The sequence below is a fragment of the Leucopleurus acutus genome (genome assembly GCF_964270905.1).
Source record: "Leucopleurus acutus genome assembly, chromosome: 16".
In the NCBI taxonomy this organism is placed as follows: Eukaryota; Metazoa; Chordata; class Mammalia; order Artiodactyla; family Delphinidae; genus Leucopleurus; species Leucopleurus acutus.
In genome coordinates, this window is record NC_139158.1 from 51,606,634 (window position 1) to 51,633,778 (window position 27,145).

Sequence of the window (27,145 nt, forward strand, 5' to 3'; positions counted from 1 at the left end):
CACCTGCATACACATTTATACTATTCTGTGAAAAGCAAGCACCTTACCTGCACCGAGCAAGTGGCTGCAATAACCCCATCAACAGGTGTTTCAGAGAAGGGATCAAATGTTCGATCGGGCCGTCTCATGAAATCTGGTTTGAGAAGGTACCTGATGGGACAAAAGTGCAGAAGGAGTTTGTTTTGTTAGTTATTTTTATAAAGACTATGAAAACCACTATTCAGGATACTGAATACTTATTTATCCCCATTTCTAACTTAGGAGCTAGGCTTTTAGGTAGAGGATCTCAAGGACTAAAGAGAATATCCCTGCCCTGTGGATAATCCTAATGAGGAGCAGGGAAGAGCAAATGTTCTCTAGATTCCAGGCTCTGGGACATCTATGACTTCCTGACACGACCATCTTCTCTGGAACTTGTTTATGTTCTTACATACACAAAATAATAATGAAAAACCAACTAAATGAGCTATAGTTATCAAAATATGGGAAATATGTGATATTATTTATTGTTTTAATTAATGTATTAAATTATGGGATATAAGGACAAGTTTGATAACTACATAGTTTCAAAGTGCCGATAATCATAAGAATATTTTGAGAGATCTCTAACAAAAGTAATGAGATATCTGTGATTTATATCAGTGTCAGTGTCAGAGGTACCACTAACATTACTGTGGATTGTTGTCTATTTTCATAATCGAAGGGAATGTAAAGTTTCAGTTAGAGGTAGGTGAAGATAAAGATGTTATTATTTCTCCAATTCTAGCCAGGCTAATTAGGTAAGAAAATGAAATAAAAAGGCATCCAGACTGGAAAGAAGAAGTATTTAATACTATTTCTATTCTCAGATGATATGATCTTATATATAGAAAATCCTAAAGAATCCACTAAAAAGCTATTTGAACTAATAAATGAGTTCAGCAAGCTTACAGGGTACAAAATCAATATATAAAAATCAATTGTATTTCTATGCACCAAGCAATGAACAATCCAAAAATGAAATTAAGTAAACAATTCCATTTATAACAGAACCTAAAATAATAAAATACTTAGGAATACATTTAACAAAATAAGTACATATACTTGGAAAACCACAAAAAATTGTTGAAGAAAATTTTAAAAGAACTAAATAAATGGAAAGATATCTTGTGTTCATGGATCAGAAGCCTTAATATTGTTAAGATGGTGCTAGTCCCCAAATTGATATACAGATTCAATACAATCCCTATCAAAATCCCAGCTGTCTTCTTTATAGAAATTGACAAGTTGATCCTAAAATTCAATTGGAAACTCAAGGACCAAGAATTCCCCAAACATTCTTGATAAAGAAGAACAAAGTAGGAGGTCTCATACTTCTCAATTTTAAAACTTTCTACAAATCAACAATAACCTAAGCATCTTGGTACTGGCAAAAAGATAGATATATAAATCAGTGAGATAGAATTGGGAGTCCAAAAATAAATTCATATCTATGTTCAACTGATTTTTGACAAGGATGCCAAGACTAGTCAGTGAGGGAAAGAACAGTCTTTAAACAAATGATGCTAGGACAACTGGATAGCCACATGCAAAAGAATAAAATTAGTCCCTTCTTTCACATCATAAACAAAATTAGCTCAAAATGGATCAGACCTAAAAGTAAAAGCTATAACTATAAAATTCTTAGAAGAAGACTTAGGGATAAATCTTTGTGACTTGGAATTTGACAATGGATTATTAGACATAACACCAAAAGCACAAGCAATGAGCAAAAATATCAATACATAAACTTCACTTCATCATAAAGATTTTTACACTTCAAAGAACACTCTCAAGAAAGTGAAAAGGCTAGTCATAGAATGAGAAAAATATTTGCAAATCATTTACCTGATAAGAGGCTTGTATCTAAAATATATGAAGAACAACCCAGTTAAAAAATGGGCAAATGATTGGAATAGACAGTTCTCCAAATAAGATATACAAATGGCCGGCAAGCACTTGAAAAGACGCTTAATATCATGAGTCATCAGAGAAATGCAAACCAGTACCATAATAAGATGTCCATACAGAAACTTGTACATGAATTTTCATAGTGGCATTATTTGTAATAACCAAAAGATAGAAACAATCCAAATGTCCATCAAAAGATGGACATACAATATGAGGTATATCCATATAATGGAAAATTATTCAGCAATAAAAAGAAATAAAGTACTGATATACACTACAACATAGGTGAACCTTGAAACCATTATGCTAAGTGAAACAAGACAGTCATAAAAGGTCACGTATTATATGAATCCATTTACATGAAATGTGCAGAACAGGCAAAAATACAGTGACAGTGTGTAGATTGGTGGTTGCTTAATGCTGGGATGGGGGCAGGGGATGTTGGAAGGTGACAGCTAAAGGGTATGAGTTTTCTTTTTTGTATGACTAAAATGTTTTAAAATTGATCTCCAGCACTGTCTGCCCCTTATCCCCACTGGGTATGGTCACAGAATCACACCTTGGCTAGATTCCATAACTTTCCTGAAACTCGTGTTAAAGAACTTCATCTCTCTAAAAGAAATATTTTTTGTTAGGAATGACTATAGCCATAGATAAGAAAATTCTACATCAATGTGATTAGTATATAAAGGAAAATAAAAGCACTTTCCCCAAAACTCTAGGTTTGCTTTTAGATGTAAAAGAATCGCAATTTGGGATCAAATCTTTCATATTCCTTAGGAGCATAACTTTTACTAGTTTCAACTCCAGATGATGTCCAATTTATTACTATCTTTTAAAATACAACCAAAAAAGGAATCCCAAGGCATAATATTTTTCCTTAAAGGAAAGTTTAAAGTCATGTTTTTTTGTTTTTGACAAAGTTGCCATTCTCTGCTATCTTCAAAGTCTGAACAAAAAAGTGTTAAAAAGCCCACATTCCACTTGGATATAATAATCAATTAAAAAACCCGAGGACAACACTGACTTTTAAATAAAGGATATAGAGAGTTTATAAAATAGTTAAAATATTAAAGATGACATTGAACATTCACCTGTCTCCAATATATCAATACAAGATCTCTGCATAGAAGATATTGTTTTCTATGTTTATAGAGCTTTGATTTGGACCTTTTATTGTGGCAACTGTTAACCATTGGAAAATATGATGATACAGCAAAAACTCAAGACTTAGGATGGGAAGTAGATGAGTGAATACAATTCTACACACACTTCTCCAAGGGAAGCCTACTAGCTTTGCCTGGCCAAGCATCAGACATCAGCTGCGAGGCGAGGTCATGGATCATGGCTCTAGCTTTCACATGGAGGCAGCATTTGGATTCCAGCTGTGTGAAATGAGGGAATCTGCCTTCTGCGAAAGGTGGGACTCGGGGTCCATAAAGGACTGTAGTCATACATCCAGTCCAGAATCTCCTAGGGCAGTGGCTGTAGAGATTCAGGACTCCCTGTGGTGCCCCTCAGTCATTTCTGAAGGGTCAGGAGCCCCTTCTCACCAAAAACAGAGAAATGTCATATTGATGATGTTTCAGTACCAAAAGGATTCTTCCACATTCCCTGCTGCTCTCAGACCTGCTTAGAAGAAAACTAATCTGTGAAAGCATGATCCAAAATAAAAAAATGTCAGGAGGAAACGGCAAGAAATCCAAGTCCGATTCGCCAAAGTTGGCAGCTTGCAGTGTAATGTGTTCATTTATATACTTAAAAAATAAAAGAGACTGTGTAGAAGTGATACCGAGCAGGACCCTGTGGGGTTCCTGGACACAAAAGCCTGTCTGTGTCCCCCCATTTTTTGTTTGTAGGAAATAGGCTTCATTCAGCCTCCACCACCTTCCCTGAGTTCCAATGAGCAGGTTCAAACAGTTGCTAATCAGGGAAGGGAGGAAATGCGCAGACAAAGGAAGAACAGTCAAGAAACAGTAGTGCAGCCTTGGGGCAAGGTCCTGGTCCTCCCTCAAGGGATACACAAAACAATATCTTTGAGCTGTTTTGCAGTTACTGAACCCCCACCAGGTGGGAGAAGTTAACTGTATGCTGCCCACAAGTACCAGACCCCAGACTGGTTGGAACCAAGAGGTTGATGATGCTGACTCCCAATTACCTCACCACCAACCAATCAGAAGAATATCCATGAGCTGATCACACCCTCTTTGAACCATTTCTATAAAACTCCTCACTACCCCCTCCGGGTTAGGACACACAATTTTGAGGGCATTAGCCCAATGTGGCCCTCTTTGCCTGGCAAAGCAATAAAGCTACTCTTTTCTACTTCACCCAAAACTCCATCTCGAGATTTAATTTGGTGTCAGGGTACAGAGGCTGGATTTGGCTACAGAAGTCTGATAGGATCCCTGGCTTGGGGGTGACACTTAGCCAGCTTGTCTTGAACGAGTGTCAATTTCGGGCCTAAGGTGGCAGAGACTGTCACTCACAGACCTGGAGGCTGTGTAGGTCCAGGGACCCTGGGCATCGATGCGGAAGCAGGAGCTGGAGCCCTGGCTTTATGGGGGTGGGGTTTGTGCCACTGCAGGCCTAAAAGGCACAGAATGTCTCTGTACAGAAACACAGCCCTCAGACACAGCCCACAAGGATTTTTTATTTATTTATATTTTTTAACATCATTATTGGAGTATAATTGCTTTACAATGGTATGTTAGTTTCTGCTGTTTAACAAAGTGAATCAACTATACATAAACATATATCCCCATATCTCTTCCCTCTTGCATCTCCCTCCCACCCTCCCGATCCCACCCTTCTAGGTGGTCACAAAGCACGGAGCTGATCTCCCTGTGCTATGCGGCTGCTTCCCACTAGCTATCTATTTTACATTTGGTAGTGTATGTATGTCCATGCCACTCTCTCACTTTGCCCCAGCTTACCCTTCCCCCTCCCTGTGTCCTCAAGTCCATTCTCTACATCTGTGTCTCTATTCCCATCTTGCCCCTAGGTTCTTCATGACCATTTTTTTTTTTTTAGATTCCATATATAGGTGTTAGCATACAGTATTTGTTTTTCTCTTTATGACTTACTTCACTCTGTATGACAGACTCTAGGTCCATCTACCTCACTACAAGTAACTCAATCCACAAGGATTTTTTAAAAGTCCCTGCAGGTAGGCAGAAGAATGACAAGGGTAGTGCAGTGAGAGCCATCGGGTGCCTCAGATGTCCTTGCTCAGTGGCTGGCCCATCTCCACCAGCTATGACTCCTCAGGGGCACAGCACACTCGTGAGAAAGATTGCCTCTCTCTGCCCTGTTGGTGACAACCTCTTCCTCCAGGTTGGGTGTGGGGAAAAGGGAAGGGGAAGGGGGACATGAGACGGAACAATACTGTTAACGTCTCTTGTAGTCAGGCTGCCCCAAGGAACAATCATATTTTTTAGTCCCCCTGATGGGGCTTCAGCTTTTGGTCACATCACCTCAAACACATGAGCACAGAATTCAGGCTAACGTAGCACCATCCTTGCTCATGAACATATTTTAAAATACACAATGGTGTGGAACGTGAGACACTGAGCATGTGAACTATGGCAAATCAGAAACTCCTGAAAAGAAACATAGTGAAGGTGTAGAACTCCTCTTGGTGTAACAGAGCAGGACCCTATGGGGCCTTCCTGGGACAGACTTCTCCGCTACATCCTCTGCCTTAGCTCCTCTCTGAAGTACCTAGATAACAGTATCTGATGCATATTTCCTGAGTTTTTCAAATGCCATTCCACCACCAAATGGAAGAAATTAATTACTTGCATGTGGTCCCCAGACCTACTGGAGCCTAAGGATTGATAATGTGAACCCCTGTGACACTGCCCTGTTACCTCACCATCAACCAATCAGAGAACTGTGCACAAGCCCAATTGTGTGTGCCCTGTGACACCCTGCCCCCGTCCATCATCTGGCTTTTAAAAATGCTTTGCTGAAACCCTTCAGGGAGTTCAGGAGTTTTAGAGCACTAGCCACCCGTTCTTCCTGTATAGGGCCTTACAATAAACGCTGCACTTTCCTTCACCACAACGTGGTGTCAGTAGACTGACTTTACTGTGTGTGTGCGAGCAGACCCAAGTTTGGCTCAGTAACAGTGGGACCCCTTTGACATGGAAACAACTCCCCTCCCTGTGTCAGGGCAGGATAAGCCATCAAACGGCTGAGGTGAAAGGAAAAGCTCCTTTGGCATCCGTGAGCCACAGGAAGGTTCAGGGAGTGAGCACAGCCAGGTGTGAACCATGAGGGCTGTCTCTTGCGCTCCTTACAGGTCTGTTGTGAGCAGACCACTCATTTTATCTTGTGTGATTCCTGCCTGTGATCGGTCATATGGGCTTAAGCTTTTTTGCAACCTCACTTTTTCACAGAAATCTGCAGTTCATGAAGTACTTCACATAGACTCAGTCCAAACCCTCTGAGCTGTCACAGCAAACCTAGGGTGGCAGGCGTTACTGGCTTCATTTTATCAGCAGGAAATTGAGGTTTAGGCTGTAATACACCTGCCCAGGGCAACAACAGCATGTGGCGCACCCAGGGCTCAAACCTGGGTCAGGCTGGAGCCAAGGGCTTTTACCCCCTGCGCCACAGCTGCCCCTGAGGTCTCATTGCCTAAGCCTCCACTGGGGGTCCACCCATCAATTTACCTACACAATCTCCTGGTTCTGAATGCTTTGCGCTAAATAACAAAGTAGCTTAAAAAAAAAAAAAAAAACCAAAACTCTGAAATGTGTATTTAGCTGTTTTCTTCTGACCCATAATTTTCTTTTTCCCCCTGTTTTATTGAGATATAATTGAAATATAACACTGTATTAGTTTAAGGTGTACAGTTTTTATTTCTTTCAAAATACACAGTAGAGGCAAATATCCTGTAAGCTGCTATATCCTGATTTGGGTAACAGGGTTGTCACCCGTGGGTGTAGGTGAACTGGCAGACAGGAAGAGGTAGGAGTGGGCATTTTGAAACCATACGTGCTGAAAATTTTATCTTGACTGTTTTTAGTGATGGAAATTAAATATCCAACCAGGGAGGCCAGGAACATCCTGACAGTAGCATGGCAGGATGAGACGGTACTCTATTGAATTAGTCTAGAGGTCTCTGGGCAGTGGTTCATGATTATTTACCTGCAGTGCTGCTTGGGGACATTTGCATGGAGAAAAAAAATGGTCACAGAGTTTTTTTTCATATGTATAGAATGTTAACTTCATATTTTCATTTAACCTTTCAGTGTTTCAATGAAATGGACATTTCCTATTTCACTACTTGGTTTGCAGATTTTAGGGAGCTCTATTTAAGTAACTGGAACAACATTTATAGTGTTATTTTTTGGTAACTGCTATTTACAAGACATACAAAACATGTCTATCAAAGGAGGACAAACCTTCTTCGTAGCTGAAATAAATTCCACTTGACACCTAGGACTTCATTTTATATTAAATCAACTTCATTCCTCTCTAGGTCGTATGTAAAATACACATATTTAATGTCTTTGTCTACTGCTGATGTCCAAACGAGCAGATTCATTATCTGTCCTAGCTATAAAAACCTCTGCTACTGAATTTAAAGTGAGAGCACTAAACTCTAGAGTGTGTATAATAAACTCCTTAACTAGTCGTTATTTTTTTTTTTAAATCTGCTTAGTTAAACAGGGGTCCCGTGAAGAATGTACGTTGCAGATGTAATTCACCTGGGGATTTCATTTGTTTCTATCCCATCCCTCAAACCCAGCTTAAATTCAGCAGCTCCTAATTAAAAATGACACGGTTTCATTACAGCTGTAGTATGGAGTGTGGAACACAGTGACTACAGTTTAAATCACATTACTTACCCGCACGATCCATTATACTCAAATTTTCCCTGATTCAATTGCATCGCTAAATCTGTTAAGAGACAAAAATAATTTAGCATCTCGTCTCCTCGGACAAAGAAGATCTTGATGGAGTAATTTCAAACAACGGAAATCAGATACTGACCCCTGGCTGAAAGGTCTTTTTTTAGCACCACAAGGTTAAAGGGTCTGTTTAAGGCATACAACTCTCTCTTCCATGTTGAAATGACCTTGTGTTTAAACTAAACAAAAAAATCTGTGTTCATAGAGATCATGTTGGCAATGCTTTAAAATTTGGATTCAATGTATGCTTCATATGATTGTTGAGTTAGTGTTGAGAGTACAGATGTCCAAGCTGATATATAGTTAGAGGAAATGTGCCTTACCATCCCAGAGGAAGGGTACCCCAGGCATACCCAGTAGGGTCATGTGAATATAAAACTCGATTAAAATAAAAAATAAACTAGGTAAGTATGTAAAAATTGACTTAAGGTGACTTCAGGAGAATTCTCCTAGTGGGGTCTAGTGGCAGGGCATGGCTTATGGTTTTTCTCTTGCAGGCAAACACAATGTTCTTTCTTTTCATCAGCAAAAGAAATGGGCAGCTGATGGATTTTTTTTTTCCTTCTCAAAGTGCTGTGATTAAACCTAACGTTATAGAATACAACGTAAGCTGACCTAGATCATAAGCTGCCTTTGGATCATTTAATCCATATAACAGAGTCACTGACAACAAATAATAAAACTTGACCTCTTTTTAAGTAAGTAAAATCAGCAGTGCCTTTTAATCATACTTTGTCTCTGTTAGAAACACTCCAGGGCTGTGCTGGTACCTGGTCACAGTTTAGCAGAGTGAGCACTGATAGGGATGCTGAGCAGAAATCTGAACCCAGTTCCTGATCACTGAGGCAGCATCACCAAGGGGTGGGAAACACAGTCAGGTCGCATTCATGCCAAGGGAATGCAAGTCATAGGACCTTTCGATCAGTACAGATCGTAGGGAGCAAGGTGGATTGAGATTCACAAAATATGGTGGATGGACTTGAAAAGAAAATGCCCCCCAAATGGGGAAACATGGGAGGTACCATCATAGAGCAAAGAACAGAACAAGAAAGGTGTTTTGGTATTTTTCTTAACCAATGTTAAGGACCATGCTGTGGCATTAACCGCAGAAAGTGAATAGGTTTTGTGGCATATTTCTCACCTGTTTTAGGTGAGTAACTAGAGCCTATTATTTTTCTATTTTTAATTGCAATCCTAGGCCCTTAAGCAAACTTTGAAAACTTGACAAATTTTATTTATGCATTCACACAAATTGACTGCTCTCCTTGCAGGGGAAAAAAAAAAAAAAGATTATATACTGGAAACTTGCCTCAGAATACACTTTGGAGGAACAAGTTATATATTAGTACCTCTAAGGGTATAGAACTCCTTAAACACCATTTTAGCAGAATCTACTCTATAATATTCTGCACTCTTATGGTGAGATGCCACTATTTTGCTGATCTCCTGCTGAATGTTAACAGTGGGAAGGGTACTTTCCCAAGGAGAAATGAGTCATAGTTACTGTACAAAGATGCTCAAATACTTCTCACTTCATTCTGCCTCTGGACGAGAAGGTAAGTTTGATCCAAAAAGAAGAAAAATTAGACATATTTTGGCAAAAGGGACAATGTTTAGCAGATTAGTCATGGCATTTCCAAAAGGATATTCAATTGAAATCAAAATCTATTGTCTTCTACCATTGTTTTATTGCTCTAGTTTGCATTTTTAATTTCTCACCATTCTATAAATCCAACAACACATTGTGTTGCCATATGTTTGCTTCCATGAAAAAAATGCCCACAACCAACTGATGGCAACTGTTGGCACCGTCCTGTCAAAGCATTCTCGTGGAATTCGAGGTCACTGGACATCAGTTCCTACCTGGGGTTTGATAGTTCAGCGAAACCATCTGGCAGCCAGCGTTCCAGAAAATCTGAGGCATGTAATTACTGGAATCGACTCGGCCTCCCTTGGGGTAAATGCGACTCATTTGCCGTTTGTTATAACTGTGTAACATATTAAGGAAAATGGCAAAAAGAGTATTCCGGCAGTGACAAAGAGCTAAAACAATGAAGATCTAGACCAAAAATGACACACATATGACAACAGAGAACAAATTTCACATGTATAAAGGATGCTTAAGAGAAAAACCACAGTTCACTGTGTGGATTATAAAAGCAATCCACATTTGGGCAGGTTTTCCCAGCTGCTGTGGTCTTTCACATACATTATTTTATTAGTTCTACAACCACAATAATATATTAGCCATTTTTCTATTTTAGAGATTCCTGCCAAACCCGAAGTTCACCAACCACTTATTCCACTTAATACATAAGGATACTTCACAAATTCAATCGCATGTGTCTTCAAGTAGCCTAGACCAACTGACTCATTAAAAGAAGACATGTTATAATGAATATTGCGTTCTGTAAAGGAAAGCAAAGATGCACTTAGAAACCCTGCCATCAAACCCTCACAGAAAGACAAGCGATAAATATAATTACACCCTGAATCATGAGGTCTTGGAGGCAGATGCTTCCTTACTATATCAGTAGCTCCTAATTTCATTAACATCCTGTGGCTGGAGATGGCTGACTTAAGAAAAGTGTGATGAATTAAGTTTGGAGTCATTAAACCAATTATGTGTATACCAATTGCCATTCATAGCCACCCCTGAAATATGTATTTCCAATGAGGATGATAGCTTCTCCAGTCCAGAAATAATTATGAAAAGTCTGAAAATACTTGATACGTTTTTGGAGACCAGCTTTCGACAGAAAGCAGTCTTATAAAAAAGTATATCTAATGCAAGAGGCTAACCTCTTGGATTGCTACCAAATCCATAGTCTGTCAGAGCCACCTTGTGGACGATGTCGGGAACGACAACACAAGGCCCCCACATGCCAAGGACGTGTCACTACGTGGTCTACGCAATGAAAATAAGGTGAGATGGAACAGTCCACGTGCCCAGAAAAGAAAATGGCAGCAAGTCAGATCACAGCTCACAGCATAACGTAAGAAAAGCAGACAAAAAAGGCAATAGCATTTAGCCTTCGGTGTTACCTTCAGCCACATGGAAACCTTGAAACTTTACGGGCTGTGCATAGTTGATCATTGTGGACAAATATGGATGGATATTAGTGGTGGCGCCTACATATTTATAAGATGCCATCCACGCCTGCTCATCTTCTATAGTTACCAGGCCCTACGAGCACAACAAAGGGAACATGCACGTCAGTGACTTCAGCAGGACTCTCAGATTTACGTTTCAGACTGCCTCACTAGCGATAATTTGCACACACACAGATCGAAAGATAAAGACTTCTTTCTTCTCAGTTATCCTAACTAAAGGATAACTTTAAAAGTGAATGTCCACTGTAGCTCCAAATAATGCAAATGGAGATAATAGTAAAATATGAAGTTTACCTTACATTTGGGGGACATTTTTTAGATTTTCAAAGGACTTTATTCTGGAAACTATACTGAAGTTCAGAGCAATGCTATGAAATATGTATAGCAGGTATTATCATTCATGATTTCACAAATTGTGGCATAACGTCAAAAACGGTGGTCCTTCAATTTTAGTGTAAATCTAGGCTTGTTAAATCACAGATTCCGGGGATCCACTCTCAGAGTTTCTGATAAAGTGAGTCTGGGTTGAGGCCCAATAATTGGCATTTCTAACTAGTTCCCAAGTGCTAATGATATGGGTGGTCTGGGGAACCACACTTTGTTTAACACTGCTTCGGAAACCAAGCCACATACATAAATGGTTTACGGTATTCAAAAAAAATGCTTATTCTTAAACTAATGTGAGAACCCACTATACAGGACCTATTACTGCATTGTTTTGCATAGGGGCAAAGAGAAACAACTTATTGTAGTTCGTTTCGTAGTAAATCAGAACAAAAGCAACAAAATCAACAACAAAAATAACACCTTCAAAAGCGATCTACATTTAGTTGAGATTGATACTAAGGAATGAACTGCTGACTCACATGAATCAATTCATTGGTTAAAAAAATAGGCCATTTGTTTATCTGATAACTTAACATTCTAGATCATCAAACTGATTGCACCAGTAAAAGTCTGAGATAAATAATCAAAGAATGTAACTTGGGATTTTTTAAAAATAAATTTTTCATATGTCCTGACTCCCCAAATAAGGGCAGAGGCATGTCTAATTCCTTTCTTGTGTGTTTAATGATAAGTAACACCATACCATAAGCTAGGTACTGGCCTGAGTCCCTGCATGACAACCTCGTTACTGTCAGTCATCATGTGTAGCAAGGATTAGAGTCTGACCCACTGACCACATGAGAAGACTGAGTCCTTAAAGATTAAAATAACTTGGTCACAGCTACTTAGCTAATAAATATCAGTGATCACAGGTCAACCTGTCCTTTGTTGACCCCAATACCTTACGAATTTCTAGTAGGAGAGAATTTCACAAATATCTTGGGTGAAGACCGGGATCAGACTTAACCAGAATTATTCCAAACAATATTTAGACAGTAAGAAGATAGGGTTTTACTCCAAATAAGATAAGACCCCATACACAACAAGATGGTATTTTCTGAAGCTCTGAAGTGTGGGAATCAAATGACAAGGTAAATTTTTGCATCTCACTACTATAATAAACCACATACATTTACTAAAAAAGACCACTTTGATATCATGAGTCGTGAAGAGGATAAAAGAAACTAAAAATGTAACTTTACTTTCCTTACAATAAAATCAACACCAAATAATGTTAGATAAAACTCCTAGAATGTGTACAACGTGAACTGACAATTTTTCAGAATGTCAATATAGTCAAAACAAGATCCCCTTCCCATTTTACTATAATATGAATTTGTTGACCTATAGGTCATTTTTATTTTAAAATTCAGTGTGTTGATGATTATGTACTCTTATTCTAGGAATGAAATCTCAAATTCCAACTACGAAATTGCCTAATTGCTCTAAACACTTATTTTTAGGAAAATCATCTTATTTGCCTGCTCTCTGTTTTGTGATTTTATCAGGATATAATCATTTCATCACTGTGATTAATTCTTTCTTTTGAAGACTCATATGTAGATGCATTGAGCATGTAAATATTATACCTATAATACCTATAAACAGTCTGATATTTCATGGGGCAGTGGGTGGGGGAAGATAGAGTAACAACACTTAGTACAAAATGCTCAATATTAGAGGGCCACGTACTGTGTCTTATAATGAAAACAAAATGTACAATGAAATTATTTTGTTACCTTTTTGTTGTTTTCATGTTCAAGGTCATCTGAAGCCTAAATTAGAGAAAGATAAAAATAATTTGCCTCTCTAAAGGGCAAAATTCCAAATTTACTAGCCATACATATGTAGATATTTAAATAAATTCGTGTACACTTGTTATTCTATTTATTTGTTAAGATGGGAAATTACTGGTAACATAAAGGCATAGATAAAGTGAGAACTGAGAAGATATCATGGCATAGCTCTCTTTCACACCATAAAAGCTCATCTTAATGCTTATCTCCCTTCTTTGTTGATAGTCTTTGCCTATTTTGATGCTTCCTTATGGTAATTTAGTACATGATTTAGTGATGGGGCTTGGGAAATAATCGATGTGGTCACCTCCTCTGGTATGAAAAGGGTCACTCTTCAGCTATTCAACACTCATGTCTTGTGTTGACAAAGGCAGCATAAAGGTAAGCACTGAGTCTTAGTAGGCATCTATTAGTCTGAAAGTAGCTGCAATTCTCTATATTGGAGAAGGTAGGGGTAATGGCAGTATTCCCTTGGCTTTGTTCGGCAGACAAATTAGCTTCCATTTTCTTAGCACCCAAGGCATACACCTACCCGCATCTTCATCCTCTGTCTTAATGATCAAGTATTGCTGCTCCCATCAAAGACCACACCCTCACATCACCATAATCCCACCCACGTCCAGGAATTCATTTATCACTCCAGATTCATTCATCCTAAAAATAATACTCCCTGGACTCCTCGGGTTCCCTTTAGCCACCAGCTCCCCTTTATAGCAAAACTGCCCAAAAGTGTAGTGTCTCCTCACTCACATCTATCTGCTACAGGGGTCCCAACCTCCGCACTGAGACTCCTTTTTTCAAGGTCGCCAATGACTCCTAGGCCAATGACTCTTGCATCTTCTTACTCAATCACTCAGTAGTATTAAAAAAATCAACCACTTTGCCAGGGGATAGCAGGTGGGGGAAATGAGATATTGATCAAAGGGTACAAACTTCCAGTTATAAAAGGAATAAGTTCCGGGGCTCTCATGTACAGCATGGTGACTACAGTTAGGAAGACGGTATTGTATACTCAAAAGGTGCTAAGAGAGCAGATCTCAAATGTTCTCAGTGCGTGTATACACACACACACACACACACACACACACACACACACACACATCACTACCCCCCACACAAAGGTAATTATGTGAGGCTACACTGCCCCGTTTCTTTAAATTTTTTCAGTAGCTTCACATTTCACTTAAATTAACATTTGAGTTTCTCACCATGACCCCCGTCACATCCTTCATCCTCCAGTTCCCACCTGCCTGTCTAATCTCATCTTGTTTCACTCCACCTCTCACTCAACCCACTCTGTTCACCCTGCCTTTGTTGTTGCTACTGCTGTGGTCCCTCTCTGGGCAAAGCAACACCTCTATTCCTGTGCATGGCCAGTTCCTCTTTACCCTTTGGGTTCTCATTTCCTTGTTTTATTCTCTCCGCCTCTTTTTTTTCCATCTGAGCACTCACTCTTAGTTTTGTAATAGCACCGATCACAAATTGTAATCATATAAATGACTGTTTACTTGTTTGTTGTCTGTTTCCCACCCCCTTCCAATAAACTCCCATCAGCCTATCAGCTCCATGAGGGCAGAAGCCAAGTGTGTTTTGACCCTTCTGGGTTGTTATGGCCTAGAAAGTGCCTGGCACATAGTGGGTTCACAGTTACTATTTTTTTGGCTGAATGGTTGGATGGATGGAAATATTTTTAGGCTTATTCTACATTAAGAGGGAGACGAGATATCAACGAGTAGGACTGGTTTTCTAATGAGGGCTTGCTGGGGTGATCGGGGTCATTTTCCTGATGATTTGAATAGGTTAACCTTTGCTGCTGGGGTGCTGCTGTTTTCTCCCTGATCACCTATAATAATGCAATAAATAAAAACATCTGAAGGACATGGGCCGAAGAGGTAGGGGTCAACACTGGGCATGACTAATGAGTCACTTAAATGTCCTTTCTAACTTAGTATTGTGCATGCCTCGAGTTCGGGTATTGATTGTGGCCACCCAATTGAGAAGGGGAATTACAGCCTACTTATTCTCTTGTGGCTCTCACATTTCTGAAATGCTATAACTAACAGCTGCTACCTCTTGCAAGTCATGAAAGGAAAGGGAACCAAGACTCTGACCTTCTTAACACTATTGGCAATAGCTTCCTTGTGACCCAAGTCGTCTGCAGAAAGTTCATTTCCATATTTGTATTCAGGGTGAGCTTCTTCCTCTTGCTCAGCTGTGTGAAAGACAAAAGGAAAATCCATGAAGCCAACTTACCACCAAGGGGGCAGGTCTCCTCCATAATCTTGGGTAAAATATAAGCACTTCTAGAGAGGAAGGAAGCTAAACGAAAATGGGAACATTTAAATAAGCAATTTTTTTTCAAATAAAACTCTCACTAAACTCTTACCTACTCAAGGTCAAGGAACATATCTTGTTACTTCTCCTGCATCTAGCATGACTTTTTAAATTGAATACAGCTGATTTACATTGTGTTAGTTTCAGGTGTATAGCAAAGTGATTCATTATATATATATATTTTTTCTGATTATTTTCCATTATAGGTTATTACAAGATATCAGATATTGTTCTTGTGTTACACAGTAAATCATTGTTAGCATGGTTTTTACATGATTGATGCTTAACACATTTTTCTGAAGTGAATGATTACTTCCTTTCCAGTATACTAACTTTAAAAATTAAAGCCTCAAACACCTCAGGAAGAACTGTGACTCATAACAGGGTATTTTGATCCTCTATGACACCCAGAGGGGAAAAAAAAGATACAAGAGAAGGAAAGTACATTTGATAATTCTGAAAAAGAGTCAAAAATGTCCACTTGAATTTTATGGGCATAATAACTTGTGGCCGGGAGTGGTGTGATATGAAAAAGATAGAGCTTGGAAGGACTTACTGCTCTCCTAAATCATTTGCCAAATCTGGCTGCGGTTTAAAAGACTCTGAAATCATTCATTGGGATCATGGTGGGAAGGGAGTAGGAAGTGGGTGCTAAGTCAAGCTGGTGACCCAGGAGCCTGGCCTGGCTATATAGGGAGGCACAGATGCCATCAGCCGGCCCACCAGTCCAGGAAATTATAAGAACCCTGGTATCCACCCAAGGCTGTAGGTGGAAAAAGGATTGCCTGTTGGAAAATTAGGCACATGCTGGTGTGAGATCTGTATTCCCATGATGCCCATCCTGCAGGGGCTCCCAGGAATTTGCCTAAAAACTAGCCAGAATCAGGAGACACCCACAGGCCACAGGACAAGGCCAACACAAATCCACACTGTCACTATACTGGGCATGAGGTACCTTTACTATTAAAAAAAAAAAACAGTGAAAATATTTCTGAGGGAGGTGAACAGACCCATAAGAATTAGACATTTTTTGTTTTAAGTATGTTTCAAAGGTGGAAAGGAGAATTCAAGAACAGGAGTAAATGAAAAACTTTCACCGATTCTAAGGTGCATTTTTTCCCCGCATTGTAATATATCTAATATGGCAATGTATCCTTTAATCGATGGCATTTTACGATTCACTGGAAGCAGTTTTCTTTCTTAGTCAATAAAATAGTAGTGCCTTTCAACTGACAGTGTCTTAGATTCAGAATTTTAGATTGCTTTTTGCACAGTGCTATTCCCGGGAAGGGATAAAGGTAAGGGAAACGAGTCAGACACCCTCCTCTTCTGGAACTGATATTCTGATGAAGGGGTATTCTGGAGGCAGATGATTTTTTTTTAAGTAGGTCATATAGGCCTTGGGCAAGAAAAAAGGATTTGAGAAGCTGAAAGAGGTCTTAAAAGAATCTAGTCCAGTGTCTTCATTTAAAGGAAAGAGATTCACAAATATGATTTGAATTGTCTGAGGTCACAGAGTTAGAATAGGAACCTAGATTTCTCAGGCTTCTAGCCCAATGTTGTTAATGTGACACTGGGTTTTCATGACCTACAGTCTGTAACCAAGATTTTGAAACCTCCAACCATCACTACTGAATTTCAATTTTATATCTAGTCTAACCTGCTTAGCCGGATATAAACTACTTGAATTTCCAGGGGTATACCCCATAGAAGGGGGAGAGACTTAGTAACTGTTTTAAAAGGGTTGTATGACTAAAGGTTAGCATCTCTTGAGTGTGTATGTATGCATAGATACACCCATAACCACACAATGTTGCTATTCTCCACTGTTTGTCTGAATCTACATCCAGCCTAATGACTGGGCACACACTTCCACTGACTGAGAGCCTTTTCTATTTTCTACAGCCTCCAGGCAGGCCTGCCCTCTTGAACTATGCTTGGTTTCCTCTTGCCTGCTGTGTTGAAGTATTTAAATGAGAGACTCTAGTCATTCAGGTATAGTAGGATCATACTGTGATAGCAGGGTAATTACAGCCAACTGGCTGACCAGAGCTGAAGTCAAGTATGACTGAGGAAACGTGAGACTCACATATGTAACTGGTATAGCAGAAACCTCTATGGCCTTAGAGAGAAATTCAGGTGCATATGAACCCATATATTTCTGTTAGAACAATCAAAATTTTATCTCAAACATTTTGGAATAACATGGGAATCACTAGAGGCAAATTTATTTTGTCTATAGGAATAATTAGCATTTGCATAAAAGTTGGGAAAGTACCCTTAAGGACAGTAAGTGGAATCCTGCTGACCCCTCATTTTAGATTAATGTGTGTGTGTTCAGGAAACTTCATATTTTTGACTCACATCATTTATATATTTTTTCCTTTTTATAAAGAAAAATATTTTACCAATGATTTTGCATATTTATGTTCGCTTTATATTCCTATACATTAGAAGGACAATATTGTAAGGTACAGAAGGTCTTGACCCTGGGGTCAAGGCAATTCTGGGATTGAATCTTAGTAGCATTGCTCACCAGCTGTGGGATTGCATGTAACCACTCTAAGCTTCAGTTTCCTCATCTGAAAAATTAGTATAATAATACTTATTTCTTTGGCTGCATAAAGATTAGATGAGGAATTGATGTAAAGTACCTAATCCACAGTTGGTACAAAAATCGTAGTTATTATTATTATGATTTTTCTTAATGTATTTCATTATTCTTCAGTTTATTTTACTGGATTAGAGTATCTAGTAACACCTTACATGTGTATGATTATCATCTATGAAACTTAACCTAAGTTAAGGGACAGTTTTTATATAATATTCAGACTTTCAAATTTTAGAAGTATTTTATTGATCTTTTGAAATACTGGGTTGGCCAAATTTCCATAGGATGTTATGGAAAAACCTGAACGAACTTCTTGGCCAACTCAGTATATTCCTTTCAAGATTTTATTCTTAAATCTTGTTTGGGTTTATTATTTGCAAAAACTGTGAAATAATATAATAAGCAATGTGGCAGACTGTATTTTCCAAAGACAGCTGCAATAATATCAGCTTCCCACTGATTCTTCTACAACGTGATCTTGCCTCTCACCCACCCCCTGGAATGTGGGTGGGCCCTAACTAAGACTGCTTGGATGAATAAAATATAGAGGAAGTGATGATGTGCCAGTTCCAAGCACGGCTCTTAAACAGTTTAGCAGCTTCTGTTTTCTGCCTGTTGGAGCACTGGCTCTCGGGACGCTCTGTCAAGGATCTTGGCCACCATGCTGTGAAAAGCCCAAGCCACTTGGGGAGGCCACATGGGGTTGCTTGTGTCAGCTGAGCTCCCAAAAGCCAGCCAGCATCAACCGTCAGCCATGAGTGAGCCATCTCAAGACACCTGGCCCAGTGGAACCTTCAGATGACTCTAGCCCCTGATGTCATCTGCCGGCAACCGCATGAGAAACCAAAGGGAGAGCCCTCAACCTGAGCCCAGGTGACCCACAGAACTAGGAGAGATAATAATAAAGTGTTTTGGGGTGATTTGTTACACAGTAATAGATAACCACAACAGGCATTGATTAAATACTGCCAGGTATCTCTGGCCTCCCAGACCCTTCCTGACGTATAAAACATATGGAAGTAAGTCATGTTCCCAGGCAACATAAATCATTCATAAAGTCTCTTCCATAGTCAGGAGTCTTTATTAAGGGGTTGTGAATACGATTCGTTGATTCTCACAGCTTTTAGGTTTTTACCTATAATGTCAAACTTTCCTAAAATCTACTCTTCTATTTCAGATGTTTATATGAAAAACAGAGTTTCTACAAATGTTTCTAAATTACTTAGCCCCAAGGCACTATCTAAATTCAAGGCACTAACCAATAGACACTCAATGCATGTCCAAACTATTCTGTTAATCAACTCTCATGTCATTTTGTTAATCAATTCTCATGATACATAATGAACAAATAATTTTCTAAAAACATTCCAAACCTTTCAAATGACCCATGTAAAACCAAAGATTATGGTAGTGGCTATATGGCCAAAGTAAAAATAGAAGCTAATAACAAATATTAAAATATTTTGAGCAAGGCTGCCTTTGCAAAAAATATCTACCTGTAAATACAGATATAGGCAATTCTGGTGAGCTGGTTATTTGAAGGAATTTGAACTTGAAAGTTTAATTCTGGCTTTGAGTTTCTAGTTCACTATAAGTGCACACAAACCAAGCATTTACTGAGGGTCTCTATCCAGGTTCCTTCCCTTTTAACTCGCCTTACTGCTGTCATCAGTAACAGCACTGATGTTCAGGTTTTGTTTATGGGAAAGAACTGCAGAAATGTTCCTTTTATTCCAAGTCCGGCCTTCTACAGCAAGTGCTTCAAGGATTCTCTGGCTGTGAGTTTCTGCTGAATAGCTGAATGTACAACAGGAAAGGAGATGACTAAGCTACTAAAATCTAGTGTGCAGGTAAATTCTAAGCCATACTATTTGGAAAAATACCCCAAAATAACAAAAGATTAAGGTTGGTACATGTACCTGACTATTAGGAATTAGAATGTTGTGTTATATAAAAGGGTTCACTGAGACAACTTCATGTTTTTCTTATTTTAAAAAGTATTTTTTTGTGATGTGTAAATTTAAAACATCCAACTCACCACTTTCTATTTCCTCTTCATTGTCGTCCTCTAAGATGTTCACTGGGGCAGCGGATTCTCCTGCTTCCATCATACTTTTCAAAGCTTCAAGCTGTTCTGTTATTAAAAATAAACAAGAAGGAGATGGAGACAGGTGTTGGATCACTTATAAAATAGGTTTGAAGATCAACATGGAGAAGGAAATGAAAAGGGAAGGGAAACCTATTGTCGAGGCTCCTGAGGCTCAGCCATGGCCACTGTCTCCCCAGCCCTGGTGGCCTCGAGTCCTTAAGGCAAGTACAACAACCCTATCATCTATACACACTGAGCCACTATTGGAACGTGAGGGAAATGCCCCATATGCTGGTCACCAGGTTGAGAAGTCACAGCTCAGTCCCTGTGAAGGATTTGAAGCTTGATAACAAAAGCCCGGAATTTGGGGCATCTGGCACAGAGCAAGGTTTATGGACTCTTATGGTGAAGTGACAGAATAGAGACTGAAAAGGCTTCAAGAAAAAATAATTTTCTTTTATTAGTTGTGAACACATATAAAAGATGTCTAACAGCCAGCATTAAGAACATTGTTGGGGGGCTTCTCTGGTGGCGCCATGGTTAAGAATCTGCCTGCCGATGCAGGGGACACGGGTTTGAGTCCTGGTCCGGGAAGATCCCACATGCCGTGGAGCAGCTAGGCCCGTGCGCCACAACTACTGAGCCCGCGTGCTGCAACTACTGAAGCCCACGCACCTAGAGCCTGTGCTCCTCGACAAGAGAAGCCACCACAATGAGAAGCCCACGCACTGCAATGAAGAGTAGCCCCTGCTCGCCGCAACTAGAGAAAGCCCGAGCGCAACACCGAAGACCCAATGCAGCCAAAAAAAAAAAAGAATATCGCTGGGAAACAGGCACTCTTCATATATTATAGTGAGGGTATAAACTGGTACAACTTTTCTGAAAGTCAGTATAACAAGATACATATGATATAAAATGTATACATGCTTTGGCTAACCAACTCTAATTGTACCAAGGAGAAGGCTGCATGAATGTACAAAATGAACAGCCAAACATGTTTACCATTGTTGTTCTCATAGCAATGAAAATCCATCAACTTGGATCTGTTTAAATTACACTATGTGCCACATAATAAATTCTGTATAGTGTTTCATACACTAGAATCAAAAAAAAATTTTATACATAAGAATTAAAATTAGTATGTAGATTTATATCCTACTGGATATGAGTATACTTCATTGGTTGAATTAAAAATGACTAAAAATCAGTATATTTAACATGATCCCAGTTTTGTTAAAAATGCGTGTATATGTTAAAAGTGTACATGTGTACATGTGTCTCTAATACATGTATATGTGTGTAAAATATATAATTTAGCGCTGTTTTATTATATTTTTCTTTGCTGTTTTCATTTTCCTATAGCATTATTGCTTTTGCAATAAAAATAAACGAGCTAAAATAGTTAAAAAATTTTAATTTAGAATAACCAAGGGTAAAACCACAATGCAATCATACCAATATTTGAGGCTATTCATTCACTGAACTAAGAGATTTGTTGGAAGAAAATATTTTCAAAGAAAATGTTCTGGGAAAACACAGTGGGGGCAATGTCTAGATAAAATCATCTCCCCCCACCCCCCGACCACACACACATTCACACTCGCGTATTACCTAGGATCCCTAGATATGTATATATCACAGGGAAAAGTGCAAAGGGAAGCTTTTAAAGAAGGCTTTAGAGTGTATAAAATGATAAAGTGCTAGTTCCTTATATCTGACAAATTCTAAAATGCTTCTTTTGCTTTCTTCTCATCTTTCCTTGGGACTCCTCCAAATTCTGATCTATGAATATATGAATATGTTTTCCCACTGCAGGAAGGGGTTGATGTGGAACCTAAACTTGAATAAAAATGTGGCAACTTTGCTCTGCACAGTATATAGAACATCACCACTAGACCTGCTTTCCCCCCAATCCGTGGTGTTAAAGTATATTTCATTCTAGATAGCTGAATTGTCTCAACATGCAAGATACGTATGCTTCTGCCATAGATGAGTGTATTTGACTTACTTTTTTCAACCTCAGATTTCAGCCGTTTATTTTTGATGAGTATTTTTCTTTTGAGGTCATTTGGGGATGGCAGAGGCCTGCCTGGTTCCAGCTAGAGACAAAGAGAAAAGGCTGAATTCATGACAGGGTTGTATTTCTCCCTTCTCATTCCCAGCCCAGAATGAGCAGAAGGCCAACCAACATCCACTAGATGGCAGTCTGCACAGTTTTACACTTTCATTCTGCAACCCAAACTAGCCTGAGCTTTGCCTTACACTAAGGCAGCAAATTTGGCATCCACAGGGTCTCTAGAGCTTTGCAGAGCTACTCCACCTTCCCCAGGGAGTGGGGTCTGACCTACAGTGGTCTTGGGGAAAGGGGTCCAGCTCAACCCCAGACCTTGCCGCCTTTAAGTACCTGGTAAAGTACAAGAGGTGACGGGGTCAGCTGGGGTCAGAGGTGCCCTCCCAGGCAAAGTCAAGAGGCTCCTGAGCCCCCCCAAGTGTTGGGCTGTACAGTAAGCTGGTCTGCTCAGTAGGGTGATCCATCTTCAATGCTTGGGATTGTGGCTTTGTGGGTTCAATAAGAGAATTAAGAAGGAAGTGGTCCTAATTATTGAAATCTGACCTCTACTGTGGTTTCATTGGCTTGGATTAATGTCTGCAAAGGGGATGTTCCTTTATTTGATTACTTCTGATCCACAGAACTGTGTTGTATCCAGTCATCCATTCCCCATCCCCCCACCATCCATCTATATACCCACCTACCCTTCCACGTGTCCACTCATTTTCCAAACTAATTTTTATACTATTTGTACACGCAAGGCACCGTGCCTTCCTATGTCAGTCCTGACTCAAATGAAACCCTCTGCCGAAATTCTGCTCCTTTTGGGAAGCCTGCTGTAACCAGTACACTCCAAGTGATCTCTTCTGCACCTGGATATTGGCAATAAATATTCACCACACTAAAGGCCATCTGTTTTAGTTACGGTTTTACATTTGTATACTGTGCCCTCCTTCCAGGACTGAAAGTTCTGTAGTTCAGATCTTAATCTCATTTATATTGCCTATACTTCCCATAATCTCTCATGTATGTGTACATCACAAAGAATGCAGAGATCTTTCCGTAAAAGCCAGCACCTTAGTCTAACAAAGAAAATAAAACAAACAAAGGGCCTAGGTAAAAAATAAAATAAAATAAAGCAGGCATGTTTCTTAGTTTAGGTTCCCTTAGAATCAGTCTGAGACAAAGAGGAAAGTACCAGTAATTTATCTGGGGGGCAGCTCCAGGGAACTCCAGCAGAGGAGTAGGAAAGTGAGAAAAAGAAGACAGGCAGCCATGAAGGGTGTGCTATCAGGCAAGTTGTCACTGTGGACGGGAGCATGATCCCACTGGGGAACTTGGGGGGACAGTGGGGACCATGTGCCCGGAGTCATCCCGCCTGAGGAATGAGGGAACACGGGGCGGGGGTTGGTAATTCTCTGGTACTTCTGGCCTGACTTTCCTGTGTGCGCAGAGCTCCAGGGACCAGAGCGTCCCCCCAGCAGCAGCTGCAGGTGCTGGCGGTGGAGATCAGGCCGGTGTGCAGGGAAGCAGGAAGCACCGCCAGGATGTGGACGGGGCCCCTGCAGCCAAAGCTTCAGCAGGCTGAAAATATCCTCCTATATCTTTTTTCAGTTCCCAAAGATGTACTTCTGCAAAACTCACTGTTAAACTACCTGATGTGTTCCCAGGTAGCACAGAGCACCTTCCCCCTTTAGTCATGGCGATGTTCTATTGCTGCTTCGGGCTACCGTGTTTGGGCCTATCAGCTGCTCATCAACAGTGGGGCAAAATATTTCACTACTGTAGAGTGTTTCATACTTTCTTTCACTCCAGTAGCTTTCTTGTTACTCCCAACATCTTGGGAGAGTGGATCTTAACCACTTGGGGGTTATGGATCCTGGTAAAAATCTGATGAACTCTCTGGAATGACTGTATACAAAACGGCAAACTGTATGCAGTTAGAATGAGTTCACAGACCCCACAAAGCCTATCTATGGGGAACAGGTTAAAAATTCTTTGTTTGATGAAGGAATTAGTAGGTGTAAAAATGAAGCTCGAAATCGTGCATACAACATTGCCCAAGAGTTTATTTTGGACTTAGGAGCTTGAACTTCCGGCTTCTGTGACTTGATCCAGGGAACTTCCCATAGCAACAGGCTCCCGTGGGTGCGGAACCCTGGCTGCACATTTGATTTACCTGGAGAGCACTTAAAAAACACCAGGATCTGGCTGAACTCGAATCAATTTCAGAATCTCTGAGTGGGGCTGTGGCAGAGGTATGTTTCACGGTTCCCCCAGGTGATTCTAACCTGTCACTGAACTTGACAATGATCACCAACTCTAGACTCCTGTCCAGTGCGCACTTTGTGAAATTTTAGGACAGAGGTCTCAGAAGCCATAGAGACCCCATGATCTTCTGAATAAAACTGAGCCAGATGTTTACTTTGTGCCTCTCTCTACACACCCCTCTGAAGCACAATGGAAGCTTCCCATACCAACGAATTGAAATACACATGAAGATCTTTAACATTAGTCCTCCAGAACTACTTGGCCCTTCAGAAATGAATTTCAAAACAAATCCATTCATGTTAGAAATATGGTTTGCTAAAAATACATACTGGATGTGATTCAAGTGCTTGTTTCAACAGGAGATCTCCAAATAGATCTTCGCAATATTTGGACATCTTGTACTGTTGATATTTGCTAGAGGGAAAGAACCAACATTTGTAAATTCAAACATCCATTAACTGTTCAGAATAAGAATAAGAAACATCCATTCCTAGCGATTAAAAACTCTCACTCTGCAAAATGTTTGATTGTCCTCTTGATGCTAATGGGTTAACTGGTGTAGTTTAAAAAGAAGTCGATTCTTCCCCCAAACTAAGAGTTGGTAAGCAGAGTAAAAAGTGTCTTTCAAGTTCATCAAGTCTGACTACAAACTTACTGCCAAGTCTTCCAACTCAATGGAACATTGAGCAAGGTGTCCTGCTCTCTGAACTTTTGTTTAGAGGAAGCATTTCTAAAACACATTAACATGACTTTTTTCTTTTCTTTTCTTTTTTGGAAGTGTTGAGAGGTAGTGGTTTGAGTTTCTTCTCTTTTTTTTTCCCCCCATAAGACTATGTGTACTTACCACTTCACAAAAGAAACTATTCGGTTATTCAAAAAGATGTAGAGCAGGGGTGGGGAATGGGGATTAGGAAACAACACTTAGAGACTTGGAGTAGAATGAATCATTATACCTGCAGTGATTTTCAAAGGAGAGAATTACAGGATATTCAGATGTGACAAATGCAGTTTCCTTGATGGCTTGAATAACATCCTTGAAAGATAAAGAGTGTTAATGAGAGAGGAGAGAAAAAAAATTAAGGTACCTGAAACCAATTGGAGACTATTAATTTGAGCTTTTCAGAAAGTCAGTTTTGGCAATTAAGACCTGGAGAACCCATTTACTGCTACAGACTGAGTCCCCTGTGGTTAGACCCAGGCACAGTTCATGGTTAATGACACTTTTTTTCAAAGCTACTTTTACTTCTCCAAAATTAGGGTGCTAGTAACTGACAAGACATTTCACCTAAATGGCAGTGCAGTTCCTTGCTTGATAATCTGCCAAGATGGGTTCAGAGCTCACCTTTCTCACTGAGGAGCAGGTGAGATTTCTGCACAGAGATTTTCACAGCAGACCCCTCTCCTTCCCCTCTCGCCTCGAGGAAAAATGTGTTGGTAAAAACCTCAGGACTGTTAGAAGCTTCTATTGACTTTCCTCTGCCTTTTCGCACCAGAGTTGGGCTACATTTCATTAATTCAATGAAGACTCCTGTGAATTGACGTGACATTTGCAATATCCCTTGTTTTGTATCACCCTGGTAGTTAACCATGGGGCAAATCCCATCATTCTGTTAGTTGGGAAAATATTTGACAATAGCTATCTAGGGAAGTCCATTGGAAAGAATAATGGCCTAGGCTAGACAATCTTGGAGTATTTTACTGAGCATTCTTATGGCTCAGGTGGTCCTTTAGCTATTCTTGCTTGAAGTTTCTTCTCAGGCAAAAATGCCTTGAGTCACTTCCCAAGTGACCTTGATTATCCACTTGAGTTGACCTAGAATTATTTCTTTAGGAGAATCTTGGCCCTGCCCATGGTTTCTTCTTTGCTCACCTCCAAGCTGAGAGGGAAGAACTTCCTTTTGAGCTTCAGCTTCCCTATTAGACTCCTTAATTCTATGAAAAAAGATGTCAACCCTTGCTGTCAGTTTGGTGGCTATGCAAACTCATGGCTTCCCACTTGAACATACTTTTGGTACTTCTCAGGAAATGTAAACTTGAATTGATTGATGTTCAAAACTCACCAAGATCTTGGCTAAGAGAAGTGATATGCATGGAGGGTCACGGGTCTAGGGTCTAGGTGTCTGTTTTTAAAAACACTCTTGGTGGGACTTCCCTGGTGGCACAGTGGTTAAGAATCTGCCTGCCAATGCAGGAGACACAGATTCAATCCCTGGTCCGGGAAGATCCCACATGCCACAGAGCAGCTATGCGCATGCACTGCAACTACTGAGCCTGTGCTCTAGAGCCTGTGAGCCACAACTACTGAAGCCCATGTGCCTAGAGCTTGTGCTCCACAACAAGAGAAGCCACCGCAATGAGAAGCCTGTGCACCGCAACAAAGAGTAGCCCCCACTCGCATAGAGAAAGCCTGTACGTAGCAACAAAGACCCAATGCAGCCAAAAATAAGTAAATAAAATAAATAAATCTATTAAAAAACAAAACAAAACAACCCCAGTGATTTTCCACATGTTGGCAGAGTTGAGAACCATTGATCCAGAGGCTGAAATAACTCTCCTGAGTTATACGAAACTGACAGAGGTTGACGTACTTGACATATTGTCCAACCACAGAATTTCATTTTTTCACTTGTCTTTTGGCAG

The 27,145-nt window shown here is 39.9% G+C and overlaps 1 protein-coding gene across 4 annotated transcripts in view; it reads right to left on the reverse strand.

The window, feature by feature from the left end:
• Positions 1-27,145, reverse strand: part of PLCB4 (phospholipase C beta 4) — a gene marked incomplete at both ends in the record, with an annotated part of 154,070 nt that overhangs the window by 52,619 nt on the left and 74,306 nt on the right. For 2 of the 4 annotated variants that reach the window (XM_082856886.1, XM_082856888.1), the window contains 11 exons: positions 48-150; positions 7,791-7,842; positions 9,717-9,841; positions 10,177-10,261; positions 10,899-11,040; positions 13,094-13,129; positions 15,262-15,362; positions 20,134-20,229; positions 22,193-22,283; positions 24,835-24,919; positions 25,459-25,538. In XM_082856886.1, the coding sequence (XP_082713012.1) occupies positions 48-150; positions 7,791-7,842; positions 9,717-9,841; positions 10,177-10,261; positions 10,899-11,040; positions 13,094-13,129; positions 15,262-15,362; positions 20,134-20,229; positions 22,193-22,283; positions 24,835-24,919; positions 25,459-25,538 (996 nt within the window). The remainder of the gene's footprint in view (positions 1-47; positions 151-7,790; positions 7,843-9,716; positions 9,842-10,176; positions 10,262-10,898; positions 11,041-13,093; positions 13,130-15,261; positions 15,363-20,133; positions 20,230-22,192; positions 22,284-24,834; positions 24,920-25,458; positions 25,539-27,145) is intronic. The other 2 variants (XM_082856887.1, XM_082856889.1) reach the window with 1 other exon arrangement.